The sequence below is a fragment of the Lactuca serriola genome, chromosome 9 (genome assembly GCF_051521515.1).
Source record: "Lactuca serriola cultivar US96UC23 chromosome 9, Lser_US96UC23_V15, whole genome shotgun sequence".
Classification (NCBI taxonomy): domain Eukaryota; kingdom Viridiplantae; phylum Streptophyta; class Magnoliopsida; order Asterales; family Asteraceae; genus Lactuca; species Lactuca serriola.
In genome coordinates this window covers 185,937,511-185,951,815 of record NC_136416.1, presented here as the reverse complement: position 1 = coordinate 185,951,815, position 14,305 = coordinate 185,937,511, and the positions used below count along the sequence as shown (strand labels likewise).

The 14,305-nt window shown below is 37.7% G+C and overlaps 1 protein-coding gene across 2 annotated transcripts; it reads left to right on the top strand.

The window, feature by feature from the left end:
• The first annotated feature begins 356 nt into the window (after positions 1 to 356).
• On the top strand, positions 357 to 3,968 carry LOC145073064 (zinc finger CCCH domain-containing protein 18-like). Of its 2 annotated transcripts, none has more exons than XM_079019608.1 (8): positions 357 to 520; positions 1,014 to 1,816; positions 1,910 to 2,074; positions 2,171 to 2,347; positions 2,493 to 2,569; positions 2,658 to 2,837; positions 2,914 to 3,040; positions 3,550 to 3,968. In XM_079019608.1, exons 2-8 carry the CDS (start codon positions 1,032 to 1,034, stop codon positions 3,617 to 3,619), a joined length of 1,581 nt encoding a protein of 526 aa, XP_078875734.1. In that variant the 5' UTR covers positions 357 to 520; positions 1,014 to 1,031; the 3' UTR covers positions 3,620 to 3,968. The 2 variants fall into 2 exon arrangements, with proteins under 2 accessions (XP_078875734.1, XP_078875733.1); XM_079019607.1 differs by having other exon boundaries at positions 358 to 520; positions 3,547 to 3,968.
• The last annotated feature ends 10,337 nt before the right edge of the window (positions 3,969 to 14,305 follow it).

Below are 14,305 nucleotides of genomic sequence, written 5' to 3'. Positions count from 1 at the left end.
TCGAACCAGTAACTTTAGTCAAAATAGTATATTCAAAGCTGTAACTTCCTCCTGATCTCTCTCCCCTTTTCGATCCAATTTTGTATGTAAACAATGTGGCCAAAAACCCATTTGATTTAAGGAAAACCCCCATTTCAGTTGTCTTTTTTCCCAATTTCTTTTTGTTTTTACTGACAATTTTTTCTTTAGAATTTAACACTGTATGTGTTCTATAAAATGGAGTATTCGAGGGGGTTGAACTAGAAAAAATAAAAATAAAAATAAAAAAGGCGCGTCATTTTCAGTATTCTTTTAAGAATAGTGTCGTTTGTGGGGAGAATTGAGGGCATAGTTTATATATAGATTGATTTTATTAAAATATTAGCAACAACAACAAGAGCAAGAGAGAAAGTGATATAGATATAGACACATATATAGATAGAGAGAGAATGTTGTATCCAATCAATCATGAAGGAGTTTTGAGGCCATGAGTAGGTGGTTCTTCTGACCTTGTTCTCTGTTCAGAAGGCTATTAAATTTGGTGGGTATTCAAATTTTTTGCTTTAAATTGTTTTATTCACCATAAATTTTCATGAATTCTTTTAACTTCTTGTTCTTCACTCGTTTACGAAAGGAAAAGGCTTGGATTTTGACATGGGTTATTTTATTTACATAAAAGATTACTATTATCGTATATTTCCATTGTAAGTTTGCATGATTTAATTTAATGCTGGAAGCTTGGAGTTCTTCCATGAAAAATGAACCAGGGTTGTTTCTGAAAACGAAAACGGGAAACTTGTGTGAAATTTGTAGTCATACACAACCTGTGTTCTTCCTTTTTCGTGCCCAAAGTGTCAATTTTCATGCTTGAACATAAATTCGCACCCCAATGTTTGTTGAAAAGCCGAAAAGAGCACACATTAGCCATGTCGAAGAAGACCTTTTTATTTATCCTCTTCAATTACTTTCTTTTCTTCAATTTCGTTTTACTTTTGTAGTAATATTTATGGTTATAACATTGGATTCATATGTAGGTTTAAAAAAAATCGAAGATGGACTTCTCAGAATCTACAAAAATCGTATACGATAGGATCCAAAACCTAGAACCCGAAAAAGTCTCAAAGATTATCGGGTATCTCTTGTTACAAGATCATGGTGAAGAAGAGATGATAAGATTAGCCTATGGACCCGATAATTTAATCCACTCTTTAATCAATAAAGCAAAAACCCATCTCAATTTACCCTCCAATTCCACTTCTCCAACACCAATTTCAAATTCTATGACGGATTTGCCCCTAAAGTTCTCGCCTTTCTCTCCTAATCCCCAATCTTTAACGCTTTATCCATCTTCATTCCCTGAAGATTACCACTTCCAAAACCAACTTCATTTCCTCCAGTTAGACAATCAGATTGACCCTTCAAACTGCTCAATTTACCATTCTGCCCCTACATTCTGTCCTAGAATCAGTCAAAGGTCTCCCGAATTCCCAATCAAGATTTGTCATTACTTCATGAAAGGTTGTTGTAGACATGGAAACAACTGTAGATACTCTCATAGTATTCCCACATCCGAAACTTTTTCCATCTTTACCCCTGAGGACGATAACGTCTTTTCACCTGGGTCACTCAAGAAACTAGAGATTGAACTCACTGAACTTTTGAAATCAAGAAAAGGGTACCCTGTTTCCATAGCTGCTTTACCATTATTGTATTATGAGAAATTTGGAAAGACGCTTCAAGCTGAAGGGTATTTGACCGAAAGTCAAAGACATGGCAAAGCTGGTTATAGTTTGACCAAACTTCTTGCTCGTCTCAAGAGAATATCTCTCATCGACAGGTTTTATAATTTACAGTTTACAATTTATAATTTACAATTTACAATTTTTGTATCCTTTAACTTCGTATTTCTTGATTGTTTGATTGAAAATAGGCCTCATGGGCAACATGCGGTAATTTTAGCGGATGAAATTGCAAAATATACGGATTACAGGGATAGAAATGAACAAGGTGGAATAGTTGCAGGGTCAAGGCAAATATATTTGACTTTTCCTGCTGAAAGTACTTTCACAGAGCAAGATGTTTCAAACTATTTCAAGTAAGATGTTACATACACATAAAGTTTACATATTTATATAGGGATAATCCTAAAGAATAACGATTTGCTTTACTCTTTTTATATTTTTTTTTTCAGAAAATTTGGTCCTGTTCATGATGTGAGAATTCCATGTCAGCAAAAGAGAATGTTTGGTTTTGTTACTTTTGTTTTTGGAGAAACAGTTAAGGAGATTTTAAATAAAGGCAATCCTCATTTTGTTTGTGGTGCACGAGTTTTGGTCAAACCATATCGTGAAAAGTCAAGGGATGATAGGTAAGATTACATGCACAAAATAACAATGTAATTTCATTTATTTATGTTATAGAATTGTGTTTTTGATTTTATATATAATTAAGTTATTGTGGTTTGAAAAATCTACTCGATTATATCATTCTAAAATTGTCACCTTTTTTTGTAGGAAAATTGGAGAAAAGTTTCGGCATAACATGTACTATGGACCCCACAGTTTTGAAGCTGAATCCGAGCTTCAATTAAGTAAGAAATATAAAACTAAATAAAAAAATGATCTTTGTTTTTTGGTTATTGGTTGTAGTTAATTTGAATTTTTATAAAAACTATGTAGTGCACAGAATATGTGATAATAATTCATCGTCATTAAAGAAACAAATGATTTTTGAAGAACAACAAGAGCATGAACTTGAGTCAGAGAGATTGCGATTCTCTGAGATGCAGTTATCAGAGGGGCCCACAAATCGGTTGACATGTTTTGGGTACTCATTTGAAGAGTTGCAGTTATCAGAAGGTTAGGGTAAAATTAAAATTGTTGAATTATTTTTTATTAATTTATATATTTTTGATTTTGTATGTTGAATTGATAGGTCATAAAGGGCAGATGAATTTGTCTTCCATGGAGCGATTTGGTCATCTTCTTGATGTTTTCAACAATGGATCCGTTGGGGATGAAAAAATTAGGCACATAAATACCAAATGCAATGATCAAGAGAAGTAAGTTATACTGCATTTGGCATGCACTGGACTGTGTCCTTGTTACTGACACTGTGACTGATAGCCAATGGGACAAATTCACAAAAATTGCAATTTGTTTGTCCAACTTAGAAAGGTGTGATAGAGACCTTTTGATCTTCTATATGTGCAAAAGACTTAAATATCATTTTATCCCCACTCATTTTTGTTCCATTTATAAAAGTGGGACATGGACTTCTTGATCATTTGTGTGTGCAAATGACAGAAATACCCTTCTTATCCACATCATCGAAAACAGCGCTAGAAAGTTTGTCCAGTCTCATCCAATCATTTTTGTCCTACTAAAAAAGTGGGACAGCGTGCAAAAGACATAAATGTCCTCTCATCCTTATAATTGAAAATAACCCTAGAAAGCTTATCTAGTCTGATCCAACTTTATTTTCTTGATTTTGGTTGCATTATTTCAAGATTTTTGTTTTCCATCATTTTTTTATTCACTAAATCAAATAATTTTGGATAAATTGCAGCAGCCAGGGATTGAATCTTCCGGATAGTCCATTTGCATCTCCATTAAAGAATGGAATATCAACAGCCACATGAGTTTTTTTCGAAGGATTTAGTGAAAAAGGAATGAAATATTCACAAAATGATCATCAAATACTTTGACGTCAAAGTTTATAACAAAAAAAGATTCGGTTTTTAGTGTTTTTAGGGCGACAAACCATGTTGCAATGGATATAAGGTATAGAAAAAGTTTACCAATATACCCTTTTTAGGTTCTATAAAGGGTCGAGAATGAATACAAGCAAGAAATATAGCTTGTTAGTTCTTCTAATTATAAGTTTTAGAAAGAAGAAAAGAGTGCAATTGTAGTGAGGAGTTGAAAGATCTTTGTGTTTCTTGAAAGATATATACAAATGTTATTTAATAAAAGCTTAGTTTATATAAAGTTTCAGTTTTCACGCTATTTTTTTTACTTCATTATTGCTTGATATTCTTATCATGTATATTAAATAAAGTAATTAATTACTCTAAAAATAATAAAGATTAAAAACTTACGATAAAAGGGTATATGATATTTTATTATACTATGTTTGGGATATAAATAAGATTATAGAAAAATTATAAACTCAATTCTATTGCTTCATGTTACTACATTTTGAATTTCCAAACATGGGTGTTTAATTAATGGTTTGAATTTTATACAACAGAAGTTGCAATCATTGCAAGATCAATCACGATTCATTAGCTGTGAAGCATGAAGCATAAATGATTGATTTAAACACACTTATAGTTTGTTTATACAAAAATATCTAGTGGGGTCATTTAAATAAATTCTTTTTGTTTGAAAAAACTTTTCCCACATGTATGCTCCCTTGATAAGGGAATTCGATTTAAAAGTTTGGTTTGTGTGGGGATTTGTGTTATCATGGTGTTTCTTACACTTATCTCATTGATCATATTTCTTTTCCTTAGTTTAAATGAAAATTAGTTGTGATATAGATTTGTTTTTTTATGTTAATTCTTGATAAAAAAAAGATAATACAATTATTGTCTATGTGGTATATTGTGAATTATATATGAAAAAGAGTCTTAGAGCATGAATAAAATTTTGGAGAGATGAGGGAATATGGGGAACCAATGAGAGAACTGACTTTTGGATAAAATACATCTTTTTTGTCAAGTTGTCACATGTTTTATCTAATCTTTTTTTTTTCTTCATTTATTTTGGATGGATTACTAATCGTGTTTATGTAAGTAAGTTATATAAATTTTACTAATTTACATATAGAAATAGACATTTTGTTAATGAAAGTTATATAAAATTTTCTAGTTCACATAACGAAATAGACTTTTTATTAACTTTTACAGTAATTTTTAAATTGTTATCACTTTCTGGTTTGTACCTACATGAATTGATAAGAATTTAAAAACGGATTAAAAAGTATAACTATATAAAATAGTAAGCAAATGCAAATCAGTTTATTTGATAACAACATATAAAGTTATTAATCTAATGATTATATAGTAATTATAATTTGAGGTGGGTGGGTGGGCTATGCAAATCTACGTCGAGATTTGTGGATCCCATAATTGGCCACTTGTTAAATTCCTTACGAAGCTTAAAATTATGATGTGAAATGTCACATGAACCCATCGAATACCTTGATTGTTATACCTTTCACAGTCAAGTAGGATAATTTGATATTTTTATGTTGTTGTCTACGGGACCATAGTCTCACCTTGTCATACGATTAAGTTGAGTTGGACCACAATAATAGTGAACACTGTTTTTTTATTTTTACTCCGTACAAGAGTTAATCAGGGCCGGCTCAAAGGGAGTTCATAGTGTGCCTTTGAACAGGACCCACTAAAATCTAGGGCCTATTTTTTGTATTGTGTGTTATTTTTTTTGGCCCAAATCATATTAAGTTAGGAATGTATCAGACATGAGAGTAATCAGGAACGACGCAAGATGAGCGGGAATCAGAAATGACGGAAAGCAAGAATCATAATTTCAGGAGAAGTAAATATCGCTTTGGTTTCTACATTCTCGCGAATTATTGATGGTTGGTGAATTCTCTAGACTTTATGGGAGTAAGAGTCCCCTTACTTCCTTCTTCACAAGCTTTATGTTTTTATTTTTTTTTCCTACCCCTTTCTTCATCAATCCTCAAAAACGAGTGAATAAAAAAAATCGGGAAGCCATGTTACTTCAAAAATTGAAAATCAGAACTTCACAAGCAAAATAACGTTTACTTCAAAAATAAGTGAGCCATAATTCAAAAATTGGATAATATTCTTATTCCTAATAACTTCTTTATAATAAGTAGATAAGTTTTTTTTTATCTCTTTCTTGAATTTAAAAGATTTGAGGTTTTGAAAATCAGAGTCAATCAAAATTTCAGAAGAAAGCAATCCTCTTGAGATGTTGAATATATGAAAGTATATTCATAAGTTTTTATCAAAACTTTTTTATGAGAACGAAATCAGAGTATTTCTTTTCCGAGAATGTCATATATATATTTTTTATCATATTTTTTTTTTTATCAAAAGCAAATCAGAGTATTTCTTTTAGAAGAATGTAATATAACTTTTAATTTCTTTTTTTTTTCTTTGTAATCTGATTTTTACTTTTTGGTTTATGAGAATGTAATAATGGCATAGTGTAATCTGATTTTTTCAGAGTATAAACGTTTTATACTTTACTAATTGAGTTTCAGAATCAAAACCAAGAAGAAAATCTTTAAATTGATCGTCATGGTTGAAAGCAACATTTTGTATAAAGTTATTTATGAAGATGTTGAAAAGTTTATTTCAACGGATATTATGCCCGTTTTTAAGTAGAAACAATATATATATATATATATATATATATATATATATATATATATATATATATATATATATATATATATTATTTAGTATGAAAATTTTAATTTATGTTTTCACAAATTGTTTTGCTTAAATTTCAGATCTTTCAAGTTTTAGGGCCTATTTTTTGTTAAATTGCACAGGGCCTCCGAAATCTCGGAGCCGACCCTGGAGTTAATGACTTATAAAGGTAACATATATAAGGTTTTGTTATATTTAGTATCTTAAATTTCTTTTTGTCCAAGTATTACAATTTCACTTTACATCTTTATGATTGTTTGGTGAAGATAAGATAGTTTAGGTTTTGTTCACATTTATTTCTTTAAGTTTTTTTGTTCATATATTACCATTGAATTTGTTTGGAATGTTCAACATTACATCATCATGAACTTGTTTGGACTATTTACGTTACATCTTTATGACATGATTGTTCTGATCATCTTCCATGTTTTCCGTGTTAATGCACAATTTGTCATCTTCCATGTTTTCTGTTTCAGCATAATGCACAATTTGCCATCTTTCATGTTTACTGTATGTACTTCATTTTAGGCTATAAAAACACATTATTTGGTTACATATTGATTGACTTATATGTTGTGGAACACGGAGTATCAAATTTTAATTGTTTTGTTTCGGTATTATACACAATCTATTCCTCTTTTTTAAATTGTCATAATGCATTCGTTTGGAGTCGGAATGACATGATTTTTTTTTTCAACATGTAGTTTTCTATTTGTACTTCATTTTAGTTTAACCAGGTCCGGTTATCGTGTAACATCCATAAATTTTACGCCAAATTTAAACTTTTTCAATCATAAATAAAAATCAAATAGCATTGTTTACAAAAATGTTTTCAAATCATTATCCATCAGAGTGTCCCAAAATCATAACATAAGGATGAGGAGCGGTACGGTCACGCCTTCGCCTTGCCATGATCTCCTGAAGTACCTGAAACAATAAATTGAAAATTGTAATCCCGAGGGCTTAGTGAGCTACCCCCAAAATACCAATATCACACTGACAAAACCATATCAACAATAATCAAACAATCAACATGCATATTGGGCCATCGGCCTGACTGGACCGCGCTACAGGGCCTACAGTCTATCTGGATCTATCCCGAGCCTTCGGCATGACTGGTCCGCCATGTAGGCCTACAGTCTCCCCGGATCGCTCATAGGGTATGTTGGCCTTCAGCACAAAGCAGGACCGCCTCAACCTAACCAACAAGCAACTAACCATGTGCGCATAACTAACATATATTGGCATACACAGACATCAAACATATCTATCCCACTGATCATCAATCATAGAATCCTCTTGTAACTAGAGTACCGACCTAGCAGGTCACTAACATACCAATCCCTACGGATCATAAGAGCATAGCATACTGTCTACCCTGGTTCCGATCTAACAGATCGTAACCACATGTAGCATCCATAACAATAACAACTAAAGGGTCGGACTTGGTGCCGTAGACCCTATCGATATAGTGAGGATAACTCACCTCGCAGATGTCGACTCGGAAGGTAAACTCCAACTCTCGGATCACTTGACACAGGCTCCACCACCTATTATCATAGTACAACATACTCATAAGTCCTTAACCTTATAAGGTACTCCATAACCCACTAGTCAACCCCTGGTCAAAGTCAAATTCCTCAGTCAAGGTCAACAGTCCATGTTGACTTCAACTCGCCGAGTACCCTCGGCTACTCGTCGATTTCCTTGAAGCACATTCCAACTCGCCGAGTCATCGGGGTGACTCGTCGAGTTCCTTCGATTCTCGATCAAACTTTAAGGCCACCCGTCGAGTTTCCTCCTTGAAACTCGACGGATACACACGCATACATATCCTGGAGAAAACTCATCCGACTCGCCGAGTTGTTCTTCAACTCGTCGAGTCTATGGCAATCATCATCGGACTCACCGAGTTGTTCCTCCAACTCTTCGAGTTCACGGCTATCTTCATGTGACTTGCCGAGTCAACCTTGCGACTCGTCGATTCCATTCAGTCCTTTTTCTATACAGACCTATTTTTGAGCCATGCAACGGCTCCAAATGATAGATCCAAGCTTCTAGGGCATGCTTTTCACGTAAAGTTGCAAACTTTACATGCATGAATAGCTACAAAGGTTCTAAATGCCAAATCTAATATCTTAATAAGGTCTCATGCCTAAGGAGGGCCTCATTCATGACCAATACAACAACTTTATCATTCTAAAACTAAAGGAGGGTCCAGATCTGAAGTTACAACTTCATATCTAGCCCATAGCCCACCTTATCAACCTCAAAATCCATAAAAACCCCCCAAAAACTCAACAAAAGGAAAAGGGGAAGTAAGGATGGCAACTTGATACCTCCAAAGTATGCTAGCTGAGGTAAATTCTGCTTCCCACACCTTCGTTGCTTCAATTCCTTTGCACTTCTAGCTTTTCTCTTCTAGCCAACCTTCTTTCCAATCTTAAGACACACCAAAATGGAATACCACACGAATTAGGGTTTTAAGGAGCTCTAAAAGACTGCAAGGAGGCCAAAGGAGGGTGAGGCTCCTTTAAATAGGGGTGCAAACCCCGGGATCCCACCCCGCTGCTACTCGAAGAGTAGGCAACCAACTCGTCGAGTAGAGCTTAACCCAATAAATCTTATTTAAACAATACCTGAGAATAGGGGCGTTACAACTCCCCCCCCCACTTGAACTAGACTTCACCCTCGAAGTTCGCTGGAATAAACAATGTCGGTTAATGCTCGTGCATCTCCACCTTCGGCTCCCATGTCCACTCGGATCCCCTCCGATGCTCCCACTGTACCTTTACTAAAGGTATTTCATTGTTCCGCAGAATCTTCTTCTTCCTTTCCAAAATAGCCACAGGCTTCTCCACATAGTTCAGGCGCTCATCGACTTGAATATCATCCAATGATAACACTGCCTCCTGGTCCATAATGCATTTTCGCAATTGCGAAACATGGAATGTGTTGTGGATCCGGCTGAGCTCCTCCAGAAGCTCTAGCCTATAAGTCACCCTGCCCACCCTGGCAACAATCCTGAACGACCCAATATAACGGGGACCCAATTTTCCCCTCTTCCTGAAGTGGATCACACCCTTCCAAGGTGAGACCTTCAGGAGAACCATGTCACCCACCTAAAATTACAGCTCAAATCGGCGTCAGTCGACATAACTTTTCTGCCGACTCTGAGCGATCTGCAGTCGCTGTTTAATCTGTTGTATCATCTCGGTAGTTTGTAGAACTACCTCTGTCCGACCCATCACCATGTGCCCAACCTCGCCCCAGCAGACTGGGGTCCTACACTTCCGCCCATACAGCAACTCGAAAGGCGAGGCGCCAATACTGGAATGATAGTTGTTGTTGTAGGCAAACTCTGCAAGCGGTAAGTGGGAATCCCAACTCCCACCGAAATCAATGACGCACGCCCTCAACATATCCTCGAGGGTCTGAATGGTTCGCTCACTCTGCCCATCAGTCTGTTGATGGAACACTATACTAAAATGCAGTCTCGTACCCAGTTCCTCGTGGAACTTCTGCCAAAAACGGGAAGTAAACCTGACATCCCGATCGGAAACAATGGAAACTGGGACCCCATGGCGAGAGACAATCTCACGGACGTACAGGTCGGCCAACTTCTCTGCCGACGAACTCTCCCGTATGGCTAGAAAATGGGCACTTTTGGTCAGTCGGTCCACGATGACCCATATAGCATCGAACCCCCTTGCCGTCTTCGGCAACTTCGTGATGAAATCCATCGCGATCCGTTCCCATTTCCACATGGGAATCTCCAGAGGCTGTAGCTTACCATGCGGCCTCTGATGCTCGGTCTTGACCATCCTACAGGTCAAGAACCTCTCAACAAACCAAGCGATATCTCACTTCATACCAGGCCACCAATAACTCGAACTCAAATCACGGTACATCTTGGTGGCTCCCGGGTGAATAGAAAAATGAGACTTATGAGCCTCCTCCATCACTGTCTGTCGGACCCCTCTGGACATCAGAACCCAAACCCGACCGTAACAGGTCAACAATCTGAGGCTATCCTGAACAAACCGGGCACTTTCGCCCTTAATCCTTTCCAACTTCCAGTTCTCTGGTCTCATACCATCAATCTGAGCATCCCTGGCCAAACCCACCAGCCGGGAATCCGCCGATATCCTCATGCACCTCGCCGGGGTAGAGGACCCAGCTGACTTGCGGCTCAAAGCATCCGAAACTACATTCGCTTTACCGGGATGGTAAAGGATCTCACAATCATAGTCCTTGACCACATCCAGCCACCTGCGCTGCCTCATATTCAGGTTAGGCTGATCCATGATGTGCCTCAAACTCTTGTGATCCGTATATATAGTACATCAGACCCCGTACAGATAATGCCTCCAAATCTTGAGAGCGAAAACCACCGCTCCCAACTCAAGATCGTGCGTAGGGTATCTCGTCTCATGCGGCTTCAGCTGTCGCGATACATAGGCTACCACCCGTCCTCTCTGCATGAGGACTGCCCCCAAGCCTGTGATGGACGCATCACAAAATACCACAAAATCCTCAAATCCCTTGGGGAGTGTCAACACCGGCGCCTCGCATAAACATCGCCGAAGGGTCTCAAATGCCCTCTGATGCTCAGGGCCCCACCAGAAATCCACCCCCTTCCTCGTTAGACGAGTGAGGGGTACGACAATCTTGGAGAAATCACGAATGAATCTCCGATAAAATCCTGCTAAACCCAAGAAACTCCTGATGCATGAGGGAGATTTTAGAGTCTCCCACTACATAACCGCCTCCACCTTGGCCGGATCGACCAAAATCCCATCCTGGTTAACGAGATGTCTGAGGAACTGAATCTGTCGTAACCAAAACTCACACTTCGAGAACTTGGCATACAACCGTTCTCGCCACAGGACCTCTAGCAGCTCCCTGAGATGCTCCTCGTGATGCTCCCGGGTCTTGGAATACACCAAAATATCATCTATGAACACAATGACCGAGCGATCGAGCATCGGTCTGCAGACTCGGTTCATCAAATCCATAACACTGTTGGCGCATTGGTGAGCCCAAACGACATCACCACGAAGTCGTAATGACCATAACGAGTCTGAAACACGGTCTTCTCCATGTCCTCTTCCCTCACCCTGACCTGGTGATACCCTGATCTCAAATCAATCTTGGAAAACCAAGATGCACCCTGCAGCTGATCAAAAAAATCATTTATCCTCGGTAGTGGATAACGGTTCTTCACCGTTAATTTGTTCAGCTCCCTATAGTCAATGCACATCCTGTGCGAACTGTCCTTCTTCCTGACGAAAAGGATCGGTGCTCCCCAGGGTGAACTACTCGGACGAATAAACTGTTACCCGTGACAACCCAAGTTGTTCCGTTACATTTCCCCGTTACCGTTAACGGAATATTCCAAGTTTATAAAAGTTCCGTTAAATGGAGGTCGTCAATTAAATAAACATTAAAATTGTTTATGTTTTATAGGCCGTTAAGTCGTGATGAAAGGAAATAAAAACACATAACATACATTTCCACTTAATTGGAAAAAGTTAGTTTTTATTATTACGACCACTAAATCGGGTGCGACCAAAAGCCTCGTTTAACGGCAGTATTGGGTAAAATTCCACTGAGCCCCGACTCAAAACCATATATAAGGGTGAGTGGAGTCCATTGGAGACTTTTTACACTCTCCAAACTCTCTCTCTCTCTCTCTACAACTTTTTCCCGAGCCAAAAATCGTCCGTTTCGAGCCCCAAACGAGTAGGTAAACTATCCTAACTCGTTGTATAACTTATCTAGCGTACAAATTCGAGTTTAAAACATAAAATAGGGACAACATCATGAGTTTACGGCCCAAGAACACTCTTGGGCCGTGAACACCAATTAATGGGGTTTTTAAGCCCCAAAACCCCTCCAAATTGTCCCTAAGGCTTGGATATGACTTGTAGGCTTATGGAATCGGACTTAGAACACATTGAACTAGCATTTTGAAGAGTAAACAAGAGTTTACTGCCCAAGAACATGCTTGGGCCGTAAACTCCTCTTCATGGGGAGTAAACTCTATTTTGTGTGTTAAAAATGCCCTTAAACACACCAATGGCCTTAGATTAAATTCTAGAATTGACCAACAACAAGCTAGGGACCTTAAATGCAATTAAAACAACTCCATAAGGAGTTTACGGCCGTAAACCCCTCATGGAAGGTTACCTGGGCCGTAAACTCCCACAAAGGGGTTATTTGGTGCCCTAAACTCCCCATTTGACTTGGAAAAATTCTTAGTAAATTACCCACTACCATTTAAGCCCTTAATACACCAAAAGAAAGAGGGTATAGGAGCTTACGGCCGTAAGCTCCCTTGCTTATGGCCGTAAACTCCTCAAAGGGGCCATTTCATGCTTAAACTCATTCACACTTTATGGTTTTGGACTTAGGATAATTCCATGAGCAAGTAGAAGCCTTAAAACACCCAAGGAATATGTCCCTAGGAGTTTACGGCCATAAACTCCCTTGATTAGGGCCGTAAACTCCAAGTTGGTCCATATAGGTGCTTTAAACCCATTCACACACTTGATATTTGAGTTTAGCAAAATTCCACAATTGATATGAGACACTTTAGCACCCTAGAACACCCTCATCATGAGTTTACGACTGTAAACTCATGGTGAGTAGTCCCTGGGCCGTAAACTAGGTATTAAGGGTTTACTCTTGGAGAGTAAACTCCATTCCTTAGCCATACACACCCTTAAACGCTACCCGGGACACCCAAACACTTAACCAAAGTGTTTTCCGCTCCTATGAGCGCGTATATTTGTTTAATTGGTTTTAAATATACTAATTGTATATGAACATATGTTATCATATGTTAAATAGGTCATTGTGTGTGTTCAAGTCCTTGCGTGACACCGAACGCCCAAACGACACCTTCGTCGGACCTACTTACACCAGGTGAGTTCATACCCCTGAATGAACCTTTTAAATGTTTTAACATGTTTTATAGAGGGGGGAATACAAGTTAAACATGCCAGTATCATATCAATCACATGTGATTGATAACCCGCATGCACAAGATTTTACGACACTGTACACTGTTTTACCGAGTAGGACACTATAATGGTTTTCAAAAAGGTTTTTCGTTTGTTTCAAGACTCTTATTTATACTGCTTTATTTAAAACTCACTTTAAACTGGTTTATAAAGGTTTTACAAGATTTTAATCAAAGTTCTCTTTCACAACGTATACTTTTACTTGGTTGTTACTGCTGCTTCGTTTTTACTTAATTAAAACACCTACTTGATAACGCATTTCCTTCGTGATACGCTTATACCGTATTTTTGACTCTATATCGCTTATACTTGTAGCCACTTATACTTGATAGACACTCTTACTTCATTTATCGTCGTCTCCACTTCGTGATACACTTACACTTGGTACACTTATGCCTCACGATTCGATTATCCCACTCTGTACGCTTATACTTCACGACTCGGATGTTCCTCTGTACGCTTATATTTCACGACTCGGATGTTCCTCTGTACGCTTATACTTCACGACTCGGATATCTCACTGTACACTTATACTTCTCGATATGATTCCACTTGATACACACTCAAGCGTAGTTAGATGTATGTCTGTGCTTGTATAGATGCATATAAATAATGATTGAAGGACTTAGGAAGGCTTGTCCGCCCTATTTCCTTTTCTTCGTTGAGATGTGGTCTGGTGGGATCGGATGTCCATCCGAAGGTCGTTGATTCATTAGTCATATATTATGTACACAAGCATAGACATATGGGTTACTTCAATCAGTTCAGTTATGAGTCTCTACCTCTAGTTCAGCACTTGCATTAGAAACCCACTAGTTGGAAGTACCTACCCACTATTTGGGATGCATCTTCAGGACACGGC